Here is a 25,831-nt window from a genome sequence, read left to right as displayed (position 1 = left end):
TATATATATATATATATATATATATATATATATATATATGTGGAAGGGCTAAAATAAGAGCATTTCTTAAGATATATTATCAAGATCTACGGTTGATTCGTAATCCTGTTGGATGGATTTATGATCATGAGTTCGAATCCCAAAGGTAGCAAAAATTTATATTTCACAATTCATACCTTAATTTATACAGCGAATTCATACGTATTCTACATAAAATTCATACATTAAAAATTGCTCTTATGTCTTATTTTAAGATATGCTCTCACGGTACCTATATATATATATATATATATATATATATATATATATATATAATTAAAATAGATAGGAGTGGGCTAAAATAAAAACCTCTTAAAATATAAAATAGGAACAATTTCTAGCCCTTAGATCATCAAGATTTACGTTGATTCATAACCTTATTGAATGAATTCATGATCCACAGTTCGAATCTTATAAGTAGCAAAAAATTTATTTTTCGCAATTCATCATTTACACAGCGAATTCATACTTATTATACATATAACTTAGTTTGTTCGTATTATATATTTTAAGAGCTATTTTTATCCTAGCCTCTCACTATATATATATATATATTAAATAAACTAATTTTTAAGATGGTACAATGGACTTGAAGTGGAAATTTTCAGCTTCAATATTAACAAACTTTAGAACTTTTATCAAAAGAAGAAGAAGAAAAAGCATACACAATAATTGTTGCATGTAGTTAACTATTTAAATACGCCCAAGAAAGAGTAATATTGAATTTGTTATTTTCCTAAAAAAAAGGGCCCAATTTGATAAAGTTATCCTTTTATAGTTTTATTGATAACAAAATAAAAATTATTACACATCTAATTAGATAGCGATAGCAACTAGTAACTACTTAGATAGCGAGAATACCATACATTATGTTGATCCACGAATAATAATACATATATCATTGCAATCTATTTGTATAATATACGAGCCTTATTTTACCAAAAAAATATTGCACATAAATCATAATTTGTATGATAATGGCACCTATTCATGTTATTTTTTTCATTATTAGCCATCTCAAATTGACTCGTCTTGCTCTACCTTTACCTCTAAGCACCTTAAATCATGATTAGTACATGAAAAATATTTTTCAACACAAATAAAAAGGTTAAGCTTCATGGAACAACCACTAATAAATCAAAATGAGCCCATTTAAATGATGCAAACTCAGGGATTTGCACTTTGTTGTGTCTGTTTACTTTGGCTCCCATAAACATATACTCCATATCATATAAATATAAATATATCTAATATATTGAAGGGTGTAAATTTATAAGAAATAATTCTATAAATGCAGGAGTAACAAGACATACATAATTGCCAACGAGGCCTTATCAGAAGGGATTTAATCTCGTTGACGTGCAATCTAATTTTTCAATCTTTGTGATATACATAGAGAACCAATTTATATGCGGTCTAGTGATTTATTTGATTTATATATAGATATTTCTTGTAATTTTAAAAAAGGCAAACGTAAACATAATATGTAATCAATCTAATATCTAGCAACATGGGTTATGCTATCATGTTAATCAAATTACAAATTGAAAGAGGATTAGGATAAAGAGATAAAATTTGGATTGGATAAAGACCTAAATTTGAGGCAGGATTACCCAAACCATCTCAACAAACCAACTAACCCAACTCAGAATCCAGATTTTCATTGACCCAAAATATTGCAACCGAGTCAACTTCCTGATTTTCACGCCGTTCCTCTCTCTCTCTCTCTCTCTCTCTCTACATACATACGTATTTATTTGTCTCTTTCTCTCTCTAACATTTGACCAAACGCACATTGCACATAGACTCTACGCGCACAGAGTCCCACAGAATACCAACTTCTACGCACAAAAACATCTCTCTACAGTCTACATACGTCTCTCTCTCTCTCTCTCTAGCTGGTCTCTACAGGCACGCTGCTGTTATTACTAGTATCTTTGAAGGCCAGCAAAATAACGGCATATTCCCCTCTTCCTCTCACACACTTTTTAGAGAGAGAAATCCTCAAATTGAAAAAAGGCATTATTTTGTATATCTGCATTTGCCATATGTAAAAACAACCCATGTACATTCCACTCTTTCTTCTTCTTCAACCAATTTCTTCCGTTACTCCATAAAACACTAACTTCTCCCAATTTTCGTCAATCCTTTTTCCGGCTTCTTCAAGGATGGTGGTGAAGATAATGAGGTGGAGGCCATGGCCGCCTCTTGTTTCGAAGAAATACGAGATGAGGCTCAACGTGAAGAGGCTCGAGTGCGGGGATTGGGTGCATGAGGGCGCAGATAAGGATAATGGTGGACTCGCCGTTGAGATCAGGTGGAAGGGCCACAAGATTTCGCTGGGTTCTTTCCGGAGGAGCGTGCGGAGGAACTGTACTAGGGAACAGATGCTCAAGAGGGTCGATGGGCCCAACGGCGCCGTTTTGGTCGAGTGGGATGAAGACTTCCACACCGTTTGCACCCTTTCTCGCCACAAGGAGAATGTGTTTCATCCTTGGGAGATCAGCTTCAATGTTTTGCACGTCAGTTACTTCTTTTCCCCTATTTTCTTTTTCAATTCAAGATTTTGGGTTTCCTATTTGCGTTCTTGAATCTCGTTAACACTTTTGTTTTGAAGATTATTTTGTTTCCGTTATCTTTTGAATTTGTGAGAAATTAGGCAGATAGAGAGAGATTCAAGTTTGGGATTGATTGTTTTTTTGAGATATTGACAATCTGATAATATATGATTATATTTGTTAGGTTATGTAAGTTTATAGCTGTAGCACAATCCCTATATAATTTCAATTCTATCCAAAATTCCTGAGATTTGTGAGGATTACCTTGATTGATTCAGCATTTATAAGTCTACTTGGAGGGTATTGAAAACTTATAGTATGATTTTTCTGCAAGTCAAAACAGACTTATATATACTCCTACTGTGGGACTGGATGAGTAGTTTTACATTATTTAGACTACAGATTCTGGTTCTGGCATCGCTATGGAAGCTTTTCGATGCTTCTAATTCGTGTATCTATGTGATCCTGTTAAATGCTCTGATCATTCTTTGGATGGTTTTCAAGTGATTATGAACTGTTACCTGTTTTGGTGGGATCTACACTCTTAGTATGCCTTTTCCTTTTTGTTGTTTGAAAGTTTGAGTTGTTAATTTAAGTTGGTTGTTTTCTGTTTAAAGTCTTATCATCTATCAATCAACACACTGCAAATTGGGTAACCTATATCTTTCAAGTCAGTGAAGGTGAAATCCTATTTGGATTTCAATCATTGTGTCATTTTTTTGAATCAATGACGTTTTGTACTAAACATAGACTACTTAGTACTTACCAATAGCAACGAATAGAGTTTTCACTTCAGTTTCAATTCTGCCCTTTTCTGCAATTAAAGTCGTAATTTTCATTGTTGTTGAAAGTTTTAAGTTTTACAATTTTCTAGGGGGCGTGCCTTGGGAATTTTTGTTGGCTTTGCTGATTATTATAGAGAACCATGCTTTATAATTTTTGTTGTGTATCAGGGCCTGAGTCAAGGGACGAAGAACAAGATATCAATTGTCGGTTCAGCGTCCTTGAACCTTGCTGAATATGCTTCCAAGACTGAGGAGCATGTTGAAGTCAAGATTCCTTTAGCTGTTTCTGGCATTGTGGTTGAGTGTCGTCCTATGCTCTGTGTAAGTAGTTATTCTAATTATATTATGACCATAAATATGTGTGTAGCTTTTCATCTCTTGATTCATTGTTTTGTTCGTTGCACACATTAGTGACAACAAATCTTTCACCTGTCTTGCAGTTATCTTTCAGCTTGCTGGAGCTTATAGATGTGCAGGAAGCAGCGGCTGTGGTGCAAAGTCCAGTAATCTCTCTTCCGTCTCCTTCAGCACCTGGAGAAACTTGTGCTACAGAGAAAGATGAGGTTTCTGCTCTTAAAGCTGGTCTGAGGAAGGTAAAAATATTCACAGAGTATGTTTCAACTCATAGGGCTAAGAAGGCCTGCCGAGAGGAGGAGGGTAGTGAGGAAAGGAGCTCTGCCAAGAGTGAGGAGGGTGAATATTCTTATTCTTTCGACTCAGATTCACTTGATGAATACGAGGAAGGAGAATCTAATGAAACAAAGGAGGATTCTGCTGTGAGGAAATCATTTAGTTATGGTACATTGGCTTTTGCCAATTATGCAGGTGTTTCGTGTTATTCAAGTGCTAGAATCAATAATGAGGATGAGGATTGGATTTACTACAGCAACCGACGTAAATCAGACGTTGGCTGCTCTCTTGTAGAGGATATCGCATCAAATATCCCTGAGCAGACACCATTTCAGAACTCTAAACGTAGTATTCTGCCGTGGAGAAAGAGGAAGCTGAGTTTCAGATCTCCTAAAGCTAAAGGAGAACCGTTACTTAAGAAGTCTTATGGAGAAGAAGGAGGAGACGATATAGACTTTGATCGCAGGCAGCTCAGTTCTGATGAATGCGCCTCCTTGGGGGTAAGAAATCTTATATTTTCCTTTTACCTTAACTAAAGTTATAATAAGAAGGCAATGACAACAAAAGTTCTTCACTTTATATACAACTAAAGATGATAATAAGGTGTGCGTGTGTTGGCCAAGTCGTAAGGGGTAACGTAACGCCTAAGGCTAAAGGTCTTGGGTTCGAGTCCCCTGTGGTGCAGCCTTTAAATTTCTTTATTTAATACTGTTAATTTATCAAAAAAAAAAAAGATGGTAATAGGATCTTCTGTGTTCTTCCTGTTTTTTTTATTTGCAGTTCTGATTAGTAGTTGAACCTTATAATTAAAAGACCAACCGTAGTTGGATTTATGCGATACTATCTGTCTTTGGCATTCTTGAGCAAAGAAATACAATTTTCAGGAGAAGTAAAAAGCATATCCATTTTTTTGCAGTGGCATAGAACTGATGAAGAGTCGAATACAAATCGGACATCAGTTTCTGAGTTTGGTGATGATAGTTTTGCTGTTGGCACGTGGGAGCAGAAAGAAATAACAAGCCGGGATGGTCATCTGAAGATCGAAACTGAGGTGTTCTTTGCTTCTATAGATCAGCGAAGTGAAAGGGCTGCAGGAGAAAGCGCTTGCACAGCACTAGTTGCTGTTATTGCTGATTGGTTGCACAATAATCACAACCTCATGCCTATCCAGTCGCAGTTCGACTCTTTAATCAGAGACGGCTCTTTGGAATGGAGAAACCTCTGTGAGAAGGAAACTTACAGGGAACGGTTCCCTGATAAGCACTTTGATCTAGAGACGGTCATCCAAGCTCAAATCCGTCGTCTTTGTGTAGTTCCCGAGAAGTCCTTCATCGGGTTCTTCCATCCTGAGGAGGGGAATTTCGATTTTCTGCATGGTGCTATGTCGTTTGACAATATTTGGGATGAGATCACCACCTGTTCAGAGAGCAATGGCGACGCCCCTATTTTCATTGTCAGTTGGAACGATCATTTCTTCATCCTCAAGGTTGACAGCGATGCTTACTACATCATCGACACATTAGGGGAGCGACTGCATGAGGGATGCAATCAGGCTTACATACTGAAATTTGGCACGAACACTACCATCTATAAACTGCCAAGTACAAGCACTGGTACTAGTCAATCATCACAAGAAAAACCTGCTGAGCAATGTGCGTCTCCTGCAGTGCAGAATGTGAACGCCCAACCAATCAACTCCGAAGAAGATACCCCGGTGACAGTAGACATGGAAGCAGCAGTAGTGAGGGATGAGCACGGACAGGAAGAAGGGGTCGTTTGTCATGGCAAAGAGTCGTGCAAAGAATACATAAAGAGTTTCTTGGCAGCCATCCCAATCAGGGAACTGCAGGCAGATATGAAGAAAGGCTTGTCCATGTCGACACCTCTCCATCACCGACTGCAGATAGAGTTTCACTTCACTCAGGCGGAGGAGCAGTCCGCATCCTCATCTCCTGCAATGGAAGTCGTAACCTGCGCTACACAACAAGTTTGGTAGAAAACTGGTAAACTGTGATTATGGCTAACTTTATGTTTCCTTTTAGAAGTTTAGTTTTGGGGTGAATTGGCAGCAAAAGAGCATCCATTTCATCATCTTTGTTGAAGAGAGGGTGTGTGTCCTTTTCTTTTGTCTAGGATGTAAAAGTGTAACCAACTTTGCTAGGCAGCTTTTTTGTCTATACTTGATGTTTCTCATTTCAATTTTATTAGGGATAGTTCCTGTAAAACCAAGTGTTTCTGCACCTTAAACTGGCTAAAGCTAATCTTAGCCTTTTTTTTTTTTTTTTTTTGTAGTTCCTAATTTTGGGGTTGCCATTTTAACAATTTATACTGCAGTTTTGTGATTATTGACTTTTATGTTGGAAGGTGGCATCTTATTCACCTTATAGTTAGGTATCTAATCTTTTTTTTTTTTTTTTTTTGATGAAATTACATTATAAATAATACAAATCACACACACACCCCACCTAGTGATTATTGTGGCCGAGAGTACTCGAACCTGTGACCTCTTGGACAACAGGCAACCACCCTAACCACTAGGCCATCCCAAGGGGACTAGGTATCTAATCTTGTGGCTTTATTTGCTAGATATCATAATTTTGTGTGATCATTGCACCTTGTGCAGAATTAGCATACAAGCTTTAGCGCAAATTATACCCCATGATTAGTTTTGGGACATAGTAATGATTGAGATAAAGGGAGATAATTGGAGATGATGGAATGTTGGGCCGAAGCCTAAACTAAATTATTCAATTTTGTTAAGCTCTTGTTTATTTCAGAAGGTTGTTGGGAAAAGCCATGCTTCTTTTATTTATTACACAATATGATTAAATTAAACACAAATGTAGAGAAACGTCTTGGCCTCACGTGGGTGGGTCCAATAGTGAAGCAACGGTTTCCACTAGCAAGTATTTTCTACTAATTGTTTTTGTATAGTCGTTTTACTAAATACTACTCCCTCCGTCCCAATAAAAGTGGCCACATTTCCTTTTTGGGTGTCCCATTAAAAGTGGCTACTTTCTAAAAATGGCAAAAGTTTACTTTAATTAAGTCAACAATTACTCACTAATTTGGTCAACAATTGTAGGTCACTTTCTAAAAATTACTCGCTAATTTTGGTGGGTCACATTCAATTAAAACATAACAATCCCCTTCTTAATCTCCGTGCCCAAAAAAAAATGGCCACTTTTATTGGGACGGATGGAGTATTTAATACAAGTTGCATAATTGACACATAAGCTTCTTTTTATCATATCTAATATAATCTCAATTAATTGACCCCAACAAATACTATAAGTTAAAAATAAACTAAAGCATCGATTGGGGTTTCTATTTTTTTTTAATATTAGATAATATAACATAAAAGTTAAAACAGTTAGTTTAATTTTTTTTATTCAATAAAATGACAAGGAGAATTAAAATGAAAATATATCGATATCTTTTTTTTTAAAAAAAAAAACAGAAAATATATCGATATCTTATTACTGAACAAACATATCATGTTCATGGACTTGTCAATTGGGCCAATCCAGGCGTTATAGGCCCTACAAGCAATATATATTGGTTCGTCCCAAGCCTGATAGAAAATTTATATTGAAATCAATTTGAATGTTAATTAATAAATTATAATTATAAATTAATCAATTCTAGTAATTGAGATTTGTTGAATCCCAATCAGTGATGCCTAATTGAATCTAATTGTACGATACATCTGAATGCACACAATTTTTTGCCTTATTTTATGAGATAAAAATCATAAAACCAATTTGAAAACCTCAAAAGGTGCTACAAATGTCATACTTCATACTTGTTATAAGTATATAATAAACTATATGTTGATAATATATTTTTCCTATTATCGATTAATCATTCAATTTAAGTTTATGAATATTATATATATTTAGGCGAAAATGAATATTATATACTATTGACCACGAAAGATAACGTCGTATCATACTAAAATATGGTGTCAAATTTTTACCAAAAGTCAATAAGGTGCGCAATCTTTTTCGTTAGGAGGTGCAGCAATAATAAGAGATTAATGAAAGCACTGAGCAAATGTTATTATAAACATTTATTAATTTTCATAAGATTATCAATCATTCATTGAATTTCTGAAATAGTCTTTAATATGATTATTAAATGAATAATTATGTATATTTATTATTGTAAACACAAATTTTTGTATTTCAATTTGATAAAATACAAAATGCGTTACAAAGATAATTTGATAGATTTGAAGATAGATTTATGCGGGTTGCAATCTCTAGTTAATCCTCTGATTCTTCTCTTCCATTTGATTCTTGAACAAGCTCGAAGGTTCTTGAAATACTTGATTTGATGACGCCAATCCAAGGGACTTAAGTCATGATTTTGGATTGAACGTTGAACTTGATTTGATTTGATTTGAAGAACGTCCTTAGAATTTGTAAGAACGCCTTGAAGCTTTGGGACTTGGTTGATTTGATTTGAGGAAGATCGTTCTTGGAATTTGTAAGAACGCCTTGAAGCTTTCGAACTTGATTTCTTTGGATACTTGAAGATCACTTCAAAGATTTGCAGGAATACTTGAAGAGTTTGAAGGATACTTGAAGATTTGAACGCTCAAATACTTGAAGATTCGAATGATACTTGAAGATTTGAATTCTCAAATACTTGAAGATTCGAAGGATACTTGAATGTTGCCTTGAAGATCTTGAAGATTTGAAGGATACTTGATGAATACTCGAAGACTTGATAGAATTCTTTGAACTCCTCAATCTTCCACTTCAACTTGTGATACTAGAGAGAATTCTTTATGCTCTTCGATCTTCCGCTCCTTCGAGTTTTTGATAATGAGCACCCCAACACCTCTATTTATAGATTTTAGAGATGGGCTTCGTGGGCTTTATGGGCTTTGGGCCTTCATGCATGGGCCTTAGGGCCTTAGGTGTCCATAAGCCCATTAATTCATTTATATTAAATATTAATTATATATCTATTTAATTTAGGAATAAAATCCCATTTAATAAAATAGAAAATATAATTGAATATTTAATTCATGAATTTACACGTGGCATGATTTAATTCGACGACAAATTTAATTGTCTACAAATTGCCCCATCGAGACTTGTTTATGGACGAAATGCCTTTGGTAATAGACGAGTCTCGAAATATATTTTGATAGTTTAAACTCTTATCGCGGAGTTCTTGATTTTGAATTTTGTAAATAGTTTATACTCGTATTTAGGAGTTCTTGAATTTCTTTGGATTTATAAATAGTTTATACTCGTATTTAGGAGTTCTTGAATTTCTTTGGATTTATAAATAGTTTATACTCGTATTTAGGAGTTCTTGAATTTCTTTGGATTTATAAATAGTTTATACTCGTATTTAGGAGTTCTTGAATTTCTTTTTCTTTTTTTTTTTTTTTTTTTTTTTTTTTTTAAATCTTAACAATTTGGGTCATATAGTATCCTAGCCCATTAATTAAAAGTCTGGTCTTCAAACTCGAATCATGGCTTTCAAGTGCAATTCTTGGTTATATCATATGGAACTTATCAAAGCCAAATAAGACATCTCCAAAGCATGACATATTGGGCTTAATAAATCAACATGGCCCAATGTTGCATGAGTTTTGTTCCAATTTTTTTTTTTAAAAGAAGGGCAGCCCATGCGATTTGCTATCCAGAAACGCAGCTCTACTTCCTAACTTACGTACCTTCTTTCACCATTTAATAAACTTTGAATATATATGCCAAAGGTACTGTCGCCCCTCAACTCAAACTTTCTCAGTTGCTTTGCTCAACTCAAAATATTTTCCTCCATCTTCGTCGTTCATGATGAGCTTCAATCACAAACGTCCACTTCTATGTTCTACTTTTGGCTATTTTAAATATAGTCCCTTTTAAGCTTTAACAGCTTGTTTTGAAGGGCCGTTCATAGCTGGAAGAATAGTTGGAAGAATAGCTGGAACTCCACTCTTCGTACACTGGCGGTTATGTTTAGGGATTTGGTAGCTAGGATTTTTGGTGAGAAGTTTGCCTATAAATAGAGACAATGTTGCCACTCTTCCTCATTCACCAATTTCCTTAGCAGTAGATTTCAGTAGCCATTTGCATTTCCGATACTAGCAGTAGGAAATCTCCTCTTCTTTCTTTCCTATTTCTTCTCTCCACCTTGGTTTTCTCTTAGCCTTGCAATAGATTATCTTCTCCATATTTTAGAGATAGAACTATGTCACTTCACTCTTTCTCTTTTTGTTTGTTTTAGCTTCAACGCCGGAATGTCGTCGGCGACGAACTTACAATGCCTTGCTTTTATTTGATGTTCAGCTCTTTTCCGACGAAGTTACTACCGTAACGGAGTAGAGGTTCGAGCTCGGAGCTGCTACGGTGTTGGTGATGGAAAGGCGTAAGCTTTGGGTCGGCGAAGGAACAATGTCGGCAGCGACGTGACCGTGCTTCATCAAGGTAAAACTCCTTTGTAGTTTCTCTTATATTGTTTTCGAGCTTTTAAATTGTGTATAGCGTGCTCCTTTCAAATGCTTCGCATGCATACATTTTGTCTTCGCATTGCCCATTTGAGCTACACTTTGGAGTAGCTGCTGCTGCTGCTTCTGTTGCTCAATTCCTACCATGTAATTCCTCACCTCCGCCTTAATCATCTCCTGCATCACCTCCATCAATTTCGCGCCGAAAGGCGCAATCCTAGTGTCAATCGGCGGCGGAGGCAGCAACTGGATTTGGATGGGGTTAATTTGGGGCTGAGCTGACTCGGTCGACTCGGCCGAGTCAACTCCGGATAGGTAGAGGCTTAGGCTAGTTGGCGGGTAGGCGCCCGCTCTGGCGACGGGGAAGCTGGTGTGGCTGGAGTCCGAGCCGGACGGGCTGGCGGGGCTCAAATACATGGGCCCCGAGCCGGCGCTGGCGAATTTCTTAAGCGGCGGGGCGTTCGCCGTCGGAGGTGAGGGAGGAGCACTTGCGCTTGAGGGTGGAGTTCCAGTGGTTCTTGATGGCGTTGTCGGTGCGGCCGGAGAGGAGTGTTAGTATTAAGGGAGGACAGTCAGTGACGACAACACCAACCGACTATGCGTCGACCTCGCCGGAAGAGGAGGAGCCACAATGGCAGATTTCGCGAGGGAGAAAAGCGATGCTGTGTCCCTGTCTCTTGCTGGCAGAGATACGATGACGGTTGTGTGAAGAAAAGAGGGAGATATCGAGGAAGAGGGGGGGCGCTCGCCGGCGGCGGTACCGTCGTGAAGGCAGTGGCGGCGGCAGAGAGGCAACCGAGAGAAATGAGAGGGTAAACTCCTCTTTTCTTCTTTTTTTAGACGATGAGGGAGATTTGTGTTGAGTGAGAAGGAAATGAGTGGACCGATTTTTTTTTTTTTTTTAATGATTGAATTTCTATATATATACACACATATATATATATATATATATATATATATATATAATTCAAGGAGTGGTGGCCTTTTTTTTGTTTTTTTTTTTTTTTTTTTAATGATTGAATTTCTTCTTTTTATTATGTATATATATATATATATATTTATATATATATATAATTCAATCTTGCCTCCTTTTGCTTGCCTCCTTTTATCTTGACTAGAATTTAATTCACATTTTATTTAAATGCAAATAAATTTCTAAGTCTGGATGTGTTGCTTCCTTGCAGTGTCACGATGGTGGTCTTCAAAGATATTGTGGTCAAGGGTCAAGACTATTTGCTGATTTTGAGTGATGATGAGCAAGAGACGGAAATGGGCATGCATCTAAGAGTATTTCCGGCATTGATAGGCCACTATGTGAAACCTTGGCCCAAACTTTTGAATTCTCTATATCAGTCGGAATGGACCAGCGAGATCAGTTTGAACAAAGCGTCGAAGGCTCATACATTGCATCCGGCCCGTCCTTGGCAAAGCAAGGAATCCAATTTTCTATTGACTTTGAGGCGAAGGATCATCGATAAAGATGCCAAATGGGGAAGGGTTACAAGCTTTCGTGGGGAATTTCATTTCTTTGAAGGCTATTGGGAGTGGACTGAAGATATCCTTAGCCGCTGCGGGAATGAACTCCGAGTTGTTGGTATCTATGATGCAGTTTATGCTTCTCTTTTCACTTATGATTGCCAGCCCGAGATGGTTAAAGCGTTCTGTGAAGCTTGGTGTCCTGCGACGAACACCATTCTCACTTCATCTGGCGAGATGTCTATTTCTCTATGGGATTTACAGTATCTATCAGGGCTTCCGTGTACCGGGACACTGTATGATGAGGTTGTACCCTGTGCGAAAGAGATTCTTGGCAAAGATCAGTTTGGCAACCCGTTCATTCCCTTGAGTTGTAGATATTTACTCTCTGCTTACTATTCTCTTAAGCATCGTGATGGCAAGGATCCTAAGAGCTCAGTTTCTATCGATGAATGGATCAAATTTTGGTCGAAGAAAGCTTCAAAGTATTCTCATCCTCCTGCTCGCAGGGCAAAGAAATCTCAACGCCCCAAATCGACTTATAATCCGAGTGGTTCATTTGAAGCGCATCAACCATGGTCTTCTGAAGAAAGGGCTCCATTCATCGAGCTTGATGCTAGTGACAAGTATCACACCACTATGTACTTGGCAGCTCATATAGCTTGCTGGTTGTGTATCTTTGTTTTTCCAGATGGTGATGCCATGTCGATTAGACCAACCTCTTTCAAAATGGCAAGTTTGATGGCGTGCAAACAGAAAGTTGCCCTTACAGCTCCAGTTCTAGCCAGCATCTACAAAGGGTTGAACACTATCTCTAGTTCTATGGAGCCTTCTCTTGTCCTGGTGACGCTACCCTTTCATTTCATATATGGTTGGATAGCGCTCTATTTCAACACTCACATTCCCCTTCCGAGAAGCCTTGGTGTCGCCAAGATGACTCTATACTCAGGCGAAGGAGCTGCGAAGTATTATCTGCCTGTTGTGTGCCGCGAAGGAATTCAGTCGTACAATTCGATTCGTTGGAATTGTACCTCATTCACCAAGGAAGATGACATTTTCTATGTCGATGGTGAAAATACAAGAGAGATTGAGCAATGCTTCTTCATGGCTATTCGCTCGAGTTTTTTGGTTCGCCGGCTGGATGACCACTTCATCGTGGAGTCTTATGGTCCTCACCGCTTCAGCCGTCAATTTGGCTATTACCAAATCGTACCCAGCAGCCTTACTCAGAACATTCGAAGGACATCTTTGGAAGAAGGTCTCAACCTTTGGCGCATGTGTTTGCTGCACAGATCGCGATCAAGGGCATGTTTTCCACGATCTTCTTTGGACATGAAGATACATTGTTCAGTCGACTATAAGACTTGGTGGGATAGGACGTACAGATTTTCTTTTGAAGACAAAATCTCTTCTCCGGCTCATATCACTTTTAAAAGAAAAGATCAGGAAGAAGCAATCAACTCCAAAGATGGAAAGAGGAAGGTCGTCTCTACCACCCTTATAGCTGATTCTGGTAGTAGCAATTCTGAGCGTAATTGGAAAAAGAAGAGAATTGCGGGGTCCTCAAAACCGGCCGAGGGTCACGTCGAGGAAGAGCCAACTCTAGTGGATGCCGATGTGAACAAGGTCTTTCCTCATCTCGTATCTTCTTTTCGTATTGATATATAATTTCCATTCTAATTGCATCTTCTTCTTGCCCTTTTGTAGACTTTGAAAGAAGTGTTTGGAAATAATCTTGAGAAGGGCTCACCAATCGACTGCGTATCCATTGAATCCAATAAGTCAAACGAGATTCCTTGTCTTGCTAAACAATCCCGCCCCCGACCAATGCCATCATGTGGGGCGCCTTCCGAGTTCAATGCCACACGCATGATCGATGATGAACTCAAGTCGTGCTGCAGGATCATTTGGGGAAAGCTTCGTGACAAGGTTGAGAGAACCAAAGTCGAGTTTCTATCGGCGCTTGAAGACGAGATACGGAGTGGCATTTCCCGTATGAAGATTATTTGTGGTCTTGACCTTTCCAACCTTGAAGATAGTATTGATGAACTATTCTCCAAAGCCACCACTTTTGATAAAGTAAGGTCGGCTTCTCATGAGATCAATGAAGGCCACATACTCAAAGTTCGAGAGGTCAAGGTTTGCCTTCAAGAGAAGTTTGCCAAAGAGAAGAAGGATGCTGCGAATTGTGATGCTTTAAAAGCGGATCTTGATGAGTTGGAGAAACGCAAGAAAGAATTGTTGGTGTCTTTGGAGCAGCGAAGCCTGATACTCAAGACTACTCGTGGTGAGATCAAGGTACTCAAGGAAGACATGGCCAAGCTTGAGGAGGCTTCGAGAAATGATGAGGTCTTGAAGAATTTGGAAGCCTTGAAGCTTTCACTAGAGTCTATGCAGCAGATTTTGAGAGATCAAGACCCTTTTGTTTAGTATATTGCATTTTTATCATTCCTCTTTTGATGATTCTCATTTGGTTTGTCATGGATATTTTGACATCTTCTCCCAATGCTTGTGCTTCTTTTGATGACTTGATTTCTTTGCTATTTTGGAATGAAACGTTTTTGGCTTCACATAATCAACTTAAATCATAACTTGATGATATAAATTGAAAAGAGTCAAACACAACTTATGACTGAACTTAGAAATTATCTAAGCTGCCTACGTACCCTTTTGAAAGGGATCAAGTCAAAACGTAGTTCATAGGATCAACAAGTGTTTGAGATTGGGTGCCGTGCACAGTTTATACTCGTGCGGGCCAGGAGTAACATGCAGTTTAGGCTCGTGCGTCAAGGAGCTGTCTTCATATGTTCCATTTTGTTGTTTTTCTTCATTGTTTTGTGGCTTTTCATCTGACTCATCTTTTTGGCTTTTCTACTTTTCTATTTTTTTGGCTTTTTTTTTTTGGCTTTTTTTTTTGGCTTTTTTTTTTTAAATAACTATACACATATATACATGCTTCAACTTCTACCACCTTTCAAGGATAGTAACGTTTCAGGAACTTGCCGTTGATAGGCCCAACTCTGACGTTGTCATCAGAAAGAAGCCTGTATGCTCCGTTTGTGTAGACTTCCTTGACAACATATGGGCCATCCCACCTTGATACGAATTTGTTTCCGACACGATGAGTGACAATGATTGGCCTCCTCACAGCGAGGACCAAATCTCCAACTTGAAAAGAACGCACTCGCACCGTCTTGTTGAAAGACTTTGAGAGGCGAGCTTGGTAGCATTCTAACTTTTGCTGAGCTTCCAGCCTTTTCTCATCTAGAGCTTCGAGTTCCTCCAGACGCAGACGTGCATTTTCTTCTTCAGTTAGCCCTTCCTGAATGGCCATTCTCAAAGAGGGAATTTGTTGCTCGAGAGGAATGACAGCTTCAACCCCATATACCAAAGAGTAAGGCGTTGCCTGCGTAGGAGTTCTATAGGTGGTTCGATATGCCCACAATGCTTCCCCAATACGTTCATGCCAGTCACGCTTTGATTTTGAAACAATTTTCTTCAACAGATTGCACAAAGTCTTGTTGAATGCTTCAGCCAACCCATTTGCCGGTGCATTATACATCGATGACTTCCGTTGCTTGAAGCCGAATTTTTCACAAAGCTTGTTTATCACCGTGTTGCTGAAAGGTGTTCCATTATCAGTTATGATGTAGCGAGGAACTCCATAGCGATAGATGATGTTGGTCTTGATAAACTCAGCAACGGTCTCTTTCTTCACTTCTCTTAATGGTATCGCCTCAGCCCACTTGGAGAAGTAATCGGTCGCTGCCAAGATGTATAAATGCCCCCCTGATGATTTTGTCAATGGACCAACAACATCCATGCCCCAGGCATCAAAAGGCCAGGACGCAACCGTGGGGTGTAGTGGTTCGGGCGGCTGATGGATGAGGTTTGCATGAAATTGGCAGGCTTGACATCTTTGCGCATAATCCAAACAATCTTTCACCATAGTTGGCCAGTAGTAGCCCATCCTCTTGATTCGAAAGTGCAGCTTTGGACCTGACTGATGAGCACCGCAAATGCCGGAATGCGCCTCTTCCATGGCTTTAGCAGCTTCCTCACTACTTAGGCACCTGAGAAATACTCCATCAAAAGACCTCCTATAAAGCGTCCCTTTGAAGAAAATGAAGCGAGTGGCGCGCCGTCGGATGTCAACCTTTCGACGTGGATCATTTGGTAATTTATCATACTTCAAATAATCAACCAACAATTGGCGCCAATCTTCTTTCTCAATTTCGAAGACCTCAACAAGATGACTTTCAATTTCTTCGCATTTCTCTTCTTCAAAAATAGGTGGTATAACCCATCTTTCACACACTGGAATTTGAATTTCGCCACTGATCATAGCTATGGTAGATGCGAGTTTAGCCAAGGCATCTGCTTGCTTATTTTCACTTCTTGGAACATGTTCGATTTCCACATCTCCAAGCCACTCAATGATCTTGCGAGCATACTTGACGTATGGCAATAATTCAGGTTTCTTCACTTCATACAGTCCAAGTATTTGATTAACCACCAATTTAGAATCACCATATACTTTGAGGTGAGATTGCTGCATATTCAACGCCATTTCCAAACCGAGGATCAGAGCTTGATATTCTGCTACATTGTTAGAGCAATTCTCAGTTAGAGTGAAGGAAAATGGCAGCACCTGACGTTCTGGTGTCACGAACACGATTCCGGCACCAGCACCTTCTTTATGAGATGCTCCATCGAAAAACATCCACCATGGTAGGGCGACATCGATTACAAGTGCATCTTCATCCGGGAGGTCATCACTTAGCTCCCATTCAGCCGGAATTGGGTGGTCTGCTAAGAAGTCTGCCAACACTTGTCCCTTCACAGCCTTTTGAGGAACATACACAATCTCAAATTGTTGCAGTTGGAGGTACCAACGTGCAAGCCTGTCAGATAGAACAGGTATGGACATCACAAACTTTAAAGGGTTTGCCTTAGATACGAGGCGGACAGTGTGAGCTTGAAAATAATGCTTAAGCTTCTGGATAGAGAAAATCAATGCCAAACACAGCTTCTCAATTGGAGCATATTTCAACTCATTTGGTGTCATTGTCCTGCTCAAGTAGTATAATGCATTCTCTTTTCCACCTTCATTCTCTTGCGCAAGCAAAGCTCCCATGGATCGTTCTTGAGCAGCAATATATAAAATCAAGGGGCGTCCTGGCACAGGTGCTGCTAATACAGGAGGCTGCATCAAGTAAGATTTGATGTTCTTGAAAGCATTTCTACATGACTCATCCCACTCGAATGGTATACTCTTCTTCATAATTCGGCTAAATGGTTGACACCTTCCAGCTAAATTTGAAATAAACCTTCGTAAGTATGCCAACTTCCCTTGCAAACTTTTCAGGTCATGAATATTTCGAGGTTCGGGTATTTTTAGTATGGCATCAATCTTTGCTTGTTCAATTTCTATCCCCTGATGGCGAACGATGAACCCAAGAAACTTGCTGGATTTGACGCCAAATGCGCATTTTAATGGATTCATTTTCAACTGATGCTTTCTCAGTCGCTCAAAAATCATTCGTAGATCTTGCAAGTGATTGTTTCGTTTTTTGGACTTAACCACCAAATCATCCACGTAACACTCAACATTTTTATGAAGTATATCATCAAATATCTTCTGCATGGCTCTTTGGTAAGTGGCACCAGCGTTCTTCAACCCAAATGGCATCACTTTGTAGCAATAGATTCCTTTCGGGGTTCGAAATGCTGTTAACTCTTCCTCATTTGGTGACATGCGAATTTGATTGTAACCGGAAGATCCATCCATGAAGGTTAATGCTTCATGCCCAGTTGTGGCATCGATCATCAATTCGGCAATTGGCAATGGAAAGTCATCCTTGGGGCATGCTTCATTCAAGTCCCTGAAGTCAACACATACACGAATTTGCCCATTTTTCTTTCTCACTGGAACAATGCTTGAAATCCATGTTGGGTATTTGACTTCTCTAATAAACCCCACATTGATGAGTTTGTTCACTTCAGCCTCAATTAGAGGAACTAATTCTGGTCGGAATCGGCGCTGGGCCTGCTTGACTGGTCGTGCATCCTTTCTAACGGCTAAATGATGAACAGCTATCTTGGAGCTCAACCCCGGCATTTCCTTATAAGACCATGCAAAGATGTCTTTAAATTCTTTGAGCAATTCGATATATGAGTATTCCTCATCAACAGTCAACAACGCGCTGATGTAAGTGGGTCGTGGATCTTCAATAGTGCCCAAATTAATTTCTCTCAATTCATCAACAGTAGCCTTAACTCCTTCTTCAAACTGTTGAGGAGCTATTTCAGCGTCTTCTTCTTCGACAACCACTTCTTCACATGAGGTGATATGGTTTGATGTAACAATATCTTTGCAACGCACTTGACCTTTATTAGTATGAGAAATTGGATTGTTAGCACCATTAGTAATGTAGTAAGATGAAGCCACACTCTCTCTATCTTCATCATCTTCGGCATCCCGTGTAAAGATGATTGTTTTCATTTTGGCCTTCAATTCTTTTCCACATGATATGAGCAAAGTGGTACACCTCTTCATACGAGAAGGAATCGAGCTCCTTAGCTTTTCTGTTATGTCCAATTCATTGGCCCTTTTTGTCACGTCCTTTTTCCATGACTTGCCTTTGCCAAGCCTTTTAAAGACAGATATTCGTTGAGCTTTTCTTTCATCCAATCTTTTGAAAACAGAAACCCTTTGGGTTCTCCGATTGCTTGAAGATTTCGGGATTTGCTTGGTGCTAGCATAGTTAGCAGTGGCTCTCTTGATGGCAATACGAATGGGGCTTTGCACCATGTATCCCAAGCCTGCCTTGGGATTTTGGCTTGTATTAGCAGTTTTTCTCACATAAGACTTTGACGTGGAGCTTTCTTGGGGATTGTATCCAGCATTCACAAGGAGTTTGTATGCCTTCGGACCAAAGTGTTTTGAGAGTTCTTTGTCTGAGAGATCTCCATGTTCTGTGGCGCCACTTTGCTTTGGTTGGACAAAATCTTTGAGTGACTGAGGAATGGGCTTTTTGGCATCAATCTTAGTCAAAGGGATGGTGAAACCTTCCATCTTTGGGCGAGATTCTTTCTCTTGGCGGGATCCTGACTCCTCCTGTGGTACATCCCTTTCCACCATTGTTGCTTTAGTTCTTCCCAAATAGAATTGAGCATCGGCGAAATGTGACTCTGCTTCTGTGAAAGGTTTGTGATCACCAACCACTTTTCTTACGGTGCCATTTTGATAGTATTTGAAGCATTGATGCAATGTAGAAGGAATGACACCATTTTCGTGAAGCCATGGTCGACCCAGAAGCATGTTGTAGGATGTCCTTGCGTCAATCACATGAAGCAACGCTGTGGACTCCATGTCCTGCATCTGCAATCGCAGCCTTATAGTTCCAAGAGCTCTTTGCCCTTCATGGTTGAAACCTTGAATCATCAATCGACTGTTTGACAGCTCTTCTGCTTGGATTCTCAATTGCTTCAAAGTCCTTAGTGGCAAGATATTGACTGCCGAGCCTCCATCGATGAGAATTCGATTGACCTTTTGCTCCTGTGTATAACAACTCACGAACAATGGCCTGTTATGAGGTTCGAATCCAAGTTGCAAGTCTTCATTGGAGAATGTGATTGCCAATGCATCATCGCCTTCTTCCATGTTTATTTCAGGTTCTTCATCTACTTGGTTGGATGTATCATACAGGGTTCCAATACCTTCTATTATGTCATTCAAGTCGGTGGAGACCATATTTACAGTATTAGTGTCTTCTTCAAGAGATATTTTCCCTTCTCGAGCTAACCGCATGACCCTGTCTTTGAAGATGAAGCAATCATGTATGGGGTGCCCAACCAGACGATGGTATTTGCAATAATTTGGATCGTCTGTCCTCCCTGCTTCATTTGGTCGCTTCATTTCTGGCAACTCGATAAGCTTTTCTTTGAGCAGGTCATCAAAAATTCCTGAAACATCAGAGTCTAAGAAAAGGGTATTGCTTTTGTTGCATTTCTTTCAAGGTAAGTCTTCTTTGCCCCATGTCTCGGGAAGAGTTCTGATTGTCTCGTGGAGCATTCTGGTTGTCTTCCTGATTAACTTCTTTCTTTAGAAATTTCACAGAAGTTGCTTTCACTGCCATAGATTCCTTCTTTGGTGCTTTGTCATATGGTTTTCCTCCTTTCTTGAATTCTGGCTTGAATTTGCTAGACTCCTGGATTGGTGGTCCTTCGATCCCTCTTGCCATCATGCTCAACTCCATATCATGAGCTCTAGTGGCTAGTTCCTCGAATGTTCTTGGCTGGATTCCTCGCAGAATATATTGCAAGCCCCAATGCATCCCTTGAATACACATTTCGATGGCAGATGATTCAGACAATCGATCTTTGCAGTTGAGACAAAGGTTTCTCCATCGGTTGATGTAGTCAATGACTGGCTCTTCTTTGAATTGACGTGAACTTGTGAGCTCCACCATGCTGACAGTTCTTCTAGTGCTATAGAAACGGTTGAGGAACTCATGCTCCAGTTGTTCCCAACTATCAATTGAGTTTGATTCTAAGTCGGTGTACCAATCAAAGGCATTACCTTTCAATGAGCGAACAAACTGTTTGACCAAATGATCTCCATAAGTACCAGCGTTGTTGCATGTTTCAATGAAATGAGCCACATGTTGTCTTGGATTTCCTTTGCCATCAAACTGTTGAAATTTTGGTGGTTGATAGCCAAGAGGCATCCTCATACTGTCAATTCGCCGAGTATATGGCTTGGAGTAAGTTAACGATGACTTGGAGCTTCCATCAGAGTTATTCTTCATTGTTGCTTCGATGAACTCTTTGAGTTGGTCAATGGGAATGAGGCCACCAGACGAGAAGAGAATGTCTTTTCCTGAAGGCCTTTTTCCATCACTCTTTGATTTGTCTTTGGAGATTTCTTCATCGTTATTCTCTCCATCTTCTTCGCTTTCTTCGCCTTCCCTATCGTTGTTGGCGTGGCTTGAATCTCCTTTTTCTCCTTTAAGCTTTGCAATCTGGGTATCTTGCTCTTGGATGTGCTTGGTTAGAGATTCAACCATCTTTGTCAAGTTCAAGAGTTGTTCCTCCATGGTGGAAGTGTTTGTCATCATGACACTTGCATGGAGTTGATAATTTTCAGTGGGGAACGTGAAGCTTCTCTCAAAGTTGTCATCTTCTTCATGGATAGATGGAAGACGGGAGGTCGACTTGGACACCTCTTGCATCAATTTTGCTTTGCTTCGCGTGATCATACCGATGCCTTCCGAAGAACCTTTAGATGAAGTTGGAGTAGTTGTATTTGGTTGAATTGACATTGTTCAAGATTTTTGGTGAAGAGTAGAGATGAGAGGTAGAGATGTCCCACCGGGCGTGCCAAAATTTGTAAACACAAATTTTTGTATTTCAATTTGATAAAATACAAAATGCGTTACAAAGATAATTTGATAGATTTGAAGATAGATTTATGCGGGTTGCAATCTCTAGTTAATCCTCTGATTCTTCTCTTCCATTTGATTCTTGAACAAGCTCGAAGGTTCTTGAAATACTTGATTTGATGACGCCAATCCAAGGGACTTAAGTCATGATTTTGGATTGAACGTTGAACTTGATTTGATTTGATTTGAAGAACGTCCTTAGAATTTGTAAGAACGCCTTGAAGCTTTGGGACTTGGTTGATTTGATTTGAAGAAGATCGTTCTTGGAATTTGTAAGAACGCCTTGAAGCTTTCGAACTTGATTTCTTTGGATACTTGAAGATCACTTCAAAGATTTGCAGGAATACTTGAAGAGTTTGAAGGATACTTGAAGATTTGAACGCTCAAATACTTGAAGATTCGAATGATACTTGAAGATTTGAATTCTCAAATACTTGAAGATTCGAAGGATACTTGAATGTTGCCTTGAAGATCTTGAAGATTTGAAGGATACTTGATGAATACTCGAAGACTTGATAGAATTCTTTGAACTCCTCAATCTTCCACTTCAACTTGTGATACTAGAGAGAATTCTTTATGCTCTTCGATCTTCCGCTCCTTCGAGTTTTTGATAATGAGCACCCCAACACCTCTATTTATAGATTTTAGAGATGGGCTTCGTGGGCTTTATGGGCTTTGGGCCTTCATGCATGGGCCTTAGGGCCTTAGGTGTCCATAAGCCCATTAATTCATTTATATTAAATATTAATTATATATCTATTTAATTTAGGAATAAAATCCCATTTAATAAAATAGAAAATATAATTGAATATTTAATTCATGAATTTACACGTGGCATGATTTAATTCGACGACAAATTTAATTGTCTACAATTATATACTGATAATTAATAAATGTTATAAAGTACGAGTGATATTTGTGACATACAATAATATGATTAATATCCTATCCGTGCATCGTACATGTGTAACACGTAGTATTTCCTAATTGTGAATACCAATCAATACGTGATCATTAATTAATTTCCATTAAGTTACGTATTTCTTCAAACTTTCACAACTCCTTCAACCATAGGTTTCGCCATCTGATCAAATGACTATTATAATTAATCTTGATTTTTGATGAGCTCATCTAGATACAAACTAGCTAGAGTTGGTATGCGATGCACATAGCTCAGACATAAACATATATAATTAACCTTTTTACAAAATTATTCAGAAACTAATTAATTAAACTAAACCACATGATTGATTGATTTGAATCTAAGTTGACGTACAAAGCGAGCACTTAACCAAGCCATTCTCGTTACAATCGGGGCACCTGGCACGTGCCCCGTTAGCTAGGACCCTGCGGCTCCCGTGGCAGGTGGTGCACAAGAGGAAGCGCACCCCGGCGCAGGCCCGGCACGGGGGAGCCGCAGGGGCCAAAGGTATCCCGTGCAGCATAGCCCGCAGCATGCCGCTATCGTGTAGGCCGACAACCTCGTCGGCGCCTCCGACGTAGCTGCCTCGAATGAAGAGCTTGGGGGGGACGACCCTGCCGCCTAGGATCCGCCAAAGCTCATCCCGATATTCCATGTGCATCGACACATCCCTCTCCGAATACACAACCCTAAGACTCCCCAAGAGGAACTTGATGGTCTTGCAATCCTCGAAGGTCTTCCTGATGCCCCTGAGGCTGGTGGTGTAGAGCACCACCGACGTCGATGGTTGCTCGATGGCCTTGTCTCGGATTTCCGGCATGGTTAGGTTCTCGGGTGAGACAGAAGTGGAGGAGATTTTCTTGAGTTTCCTAAGCATTCTTCCTTTGATGTTTCTCATTGTTTGGGTTTTGGAGGTGTTGATAGCTAGAGATGCCTATCTAGATTGCTATAGGCTTTACCCTTTTTCTCTTTTGCAACTTCTTATGTTACGACTACTAAGGCCTATACATGGTGTTGTGGCCGCGTCTATATATATATATATATACAACGAGTTTTGTTAGACAGACTCCCACAAGGCTAAAGGTTTTGAATTTTGTAAATATAGTAGTATATCAAGAGTCGATGTGACAAGTTTTTTTAATATAGCTAGTTTGCGGGTTATCAAAACACTATTTTTCAGCCTTGAGGGAGGGCCGCTTGACTTTGACATCACTACCATCTTGTAAATTGAGTTTTACTATTAGGGGCGTTTATTTTGAAAGGTTAATCTTGATGAATAAAAATAGTAGTAAAATTAATCTTTTGTTTATTTTGATGGATTAAAATTTTGGGATATCTCAAGACACTTGATTATTTATATCATTTAACCTAGTTTTATTTGATTCTTATCCCATTAAAATGATGGAATTAAAAAAAAAATATTAAAGATAAAAATACTCAATCATACAAAGTAAACGTTCTTTATACTCTTCTTCGTTGGATGGTTTGTGGGTTGTGCATGACACAAAAACATACATGATTTACTGCCCGCACTCTCATATTATGTGTCCCCAATTGATGTTTCATTTTATGTTCCACTCCATGTATTAAGAAAATATTGTTTGCATGTTATATCCCTATTTAATTTGTATTCATTTTTTTTGGAAAATATATATAATGTGATATATATATATATATATATATATATATATATATATATATATATATATATATATATAACAGGGTTATTAATTGGCGTTAAAACACATCGATTTTGGTCGATTTTTGATTTTGCACCCCAAAATTTATGCCACCAAGTTGCAATGCAAATTTTATTTTTTATTTTTGTGAAAATCTTAATTGTTGTAAAATCACAACAATTGTTAAGTTTGTGTTAATTTAGACCAGTTTTTAAGTTGGTGTACACTTAAAAATCGACCAAAGACGTATTTTAGTGCCAATGCAATAACCTTATAAAAATGTGCATTCCCACATCTTTTAGTTATACTTATAATATCTTTATGTTTGAAGATAGTTTAGTAATTTAATTAATGTGTGTGTATATATATATATAGTCAAGTTCAACATAGAATTATTATATATATTCGTTCTGAACAAATCTATACATTTTACAAACAGCATAACTAACGAACAGACATATTTAGCAAAAATAGTGAAAATCTCGCCCCCATCAGGATTCGAACTCAGGTCAAAATGTTTGTTCATACGGTACATTAATTTGTTCATCAAAATTGTAGATCTGTTTGTTTTTGTTTTCACACATTCTCTACTTTTTAAATATTTAGCATTCTCTGTTGAACCTTTCTCTCTCTCTCTATATATATATATAGATTAATAGATAGGTGGATTTTGTATATTAGATACTAGCTACATGGTAAAAATAATTTGTATCTATTTAAAAAAAATGATAAAATTTGTATATTTTACAAATTTTATTATATAAATTCAATATTTCTGCATGACTCACAATCATCATCCATTATAAGGAAATAAATGATACTGTATAAGATAATTTGGAATGGAGAATCTCGATTCTATTTTTTGCTTGATTGTTGGAAAGTAGTACTCCATTTTTGATCACTTTTCCCAATTTTTCCATCATGCAATTGGAAGACGAAGAGTTGTACGCTGCGTAAGAAATGCTTCTCGACAAAAGTAGAAGCCAATAAGAAGAGTCCACGTGGAAGAAGAAAGGGCGTGGGGGTAATTTTGATAGAGAAATAAGCGACAATGATTGGTTGTAGGCGATGGTGGTGGGGAAGAAGCGAAGGGGAGACAAGGAGTGCCATAGTTCATAATTGAAGCACAAAGGGAGCAAAAGCAACCTCCTTTTTTGCAATTCAAAACTCTCGACTTTGTGGATATAAAGCAACTATAGCTACTATGATTGGAGCTTTTTGGTACCAGCCATGAGGCATGTCTACCAATTTTCAACCCTTCCAACTAACTAATATATGTAGACATACATTTTTCAAGTCCATTCTCACAACCATCATCGCAATCTTCAATCAACATCATGTAGTATCAAAATCAATTTAATTGTGTGCTTGGCCGTAAGGAGTTAATGTCTAAGGCCAAATATCTTGAGTTCGAGTCCCCTATGACGCGACCCTTAAATTTCATTATGTAATACTGTTAATTTTTTGATAAAAAAAATACTGTTAATTTATCAAAAAATGATTAATTTAATTTTTGTATGTCCTAAACTTTAAGAAATCATTTAATTATGATCACGATCAAGATCGAAATTGTGATAGTAATTATTTTTTTTTATTAAAATTATACCTGATATGATGATCAGTTGTCATGAAACTAAGCCTAAAAAGTTTACACTAAAGTGGATTTTCAACAGTAGCTTTCTATGACTCACCTATGTCCGCTGGGACTGAAGGTAGAATTATATTACACATTTATGAGTCGACCGAACAATTATCACCGCTAGGTTTCAAACTAAACAACTACACATGCAAAATATCGATAAAATATCTCACAATAAATAAGCACCA

General features: G+C 38.5%; 3 protein-coding genes, 2 long non-coding RNA genes and 1 pseudogene across 5 annotated transcripts; 4 read left to right on the top strand and 2 right to left on the bottom strand.

The window, feature by feature from the left end:
- The first annotated feature begins 1,826 nt into the window (after window positions 1-1,826).
- Window positions 1,827-6,293, top strand: LOC131020454 (uncharacterized). Its single transcript, XM_057949257.1, has 4 exons — window positions 1,827-2,561; window positions 3,551-3,703; window positions 3,823-4,512; window positions 4,929-6,293. Exons 1-4 carry the CDS (start codon window positions 2,208-2,210, stop codon window positions 6,006-6,008), a joined length of 2,277 nt encoding a protein of 758 aa, XP_057805240.1. The 5' UTR covers window positions 1,827-2,207; the 3' UTR covers window positions 6,009-6,293.
- A 1,883-nt stretch (window positions 6,294-8,176) lies between these two features.
- LOC131020453 (uncharacterized) lies at window positions 8,177-8,995 on the top strand. The gene is made up of 2 exons (XR_009100707.1): window positions 8,177-8,585; window positions 8,712-8,995. It is a non-coding gene; the product is annotated as an uncharacterized LOC131020453 (long non-coding RNA).
- Window positions 8,996-9,948: 953 nt separating this feature from the next.
- LOC131023598 (transcription factor MYB44-like) lies at window positions 9,949-11,076 on the bottom strand (annotated as a pseudogene).
- A 455-nt stretch (window positions 11,077-11,531) lies between these two features.
- Window positions 11,532-14,536, top strand: LOC131020452 (uncharacterized). The gene is made up of 2 exons (XM_057949256.1): window positions 11,532-13,583; window positions 13,665-14,536. Exons 1-2 carry the CDS (start codon window positions 11,673-11,675, stop codon window positions 14,385-14,387), a joined length of 2,634 nt encoding a protein of 877 aa, XP_057805239.1. The 5' UTR covers window positions 11,532-11,672; the 3' UTR covers window positions 14,388-14,536.
- A 7,135-nt stretch (window positions 14,537-21,671) lies between these two features.
- LOC131020450 (uncharacterized) lies at window positions 21,672-22,189 on the top strand. Its single transcript, XR_009100706.1, has 2 exons — window positions 21,672-21,757; window positions 21,884-22,189. It is a non-coding gene; the product is annotated as an uncharacterized LOC131020450 (long non-coding RNA).
- A 476-nt stretch (window positions 22,190-22,665) lies between these two features.
- LOC131023597 (uncharacterized protein At5g39865-like) lies at window positions 22,666-23,223 on the bottom strand. The gene has a single exon (XM_057953140.1). The coding sequence runs from the start codon at window positions 23,221-23,223 to the stop codon at window positions 22,666-22,668; it is 558 nt and encodes a 185-aa protein (XP_057809123.1).
- Between the last annotated feature and the right edge of the window lie 2,608 nt (window positions 23,224-25,831).

This window comes from Salvia miltiorrhiza, chromosome 4 (genome assembly GCF_028751815.1).
Source record: "Salvia miltiorrhiza cultivar Shanhuang (shh) chromosome 4, IMPLAD_Smil_shh, whole genome shotgun sequence".
NCBI classification, from domain to species: domain Eukaryota; kingdom Viridiplantae; phylum Streptophyta; class Magnoliopsida; order Lamiales; family Lamiaceae; genus Salvia; species Salvia miltiorrhiza.
The sequence above is the reverse complement of the archived record's forward strand: the minus strand, read 5'-3'. Positions and strand labels throughout refer to the sequence as shown.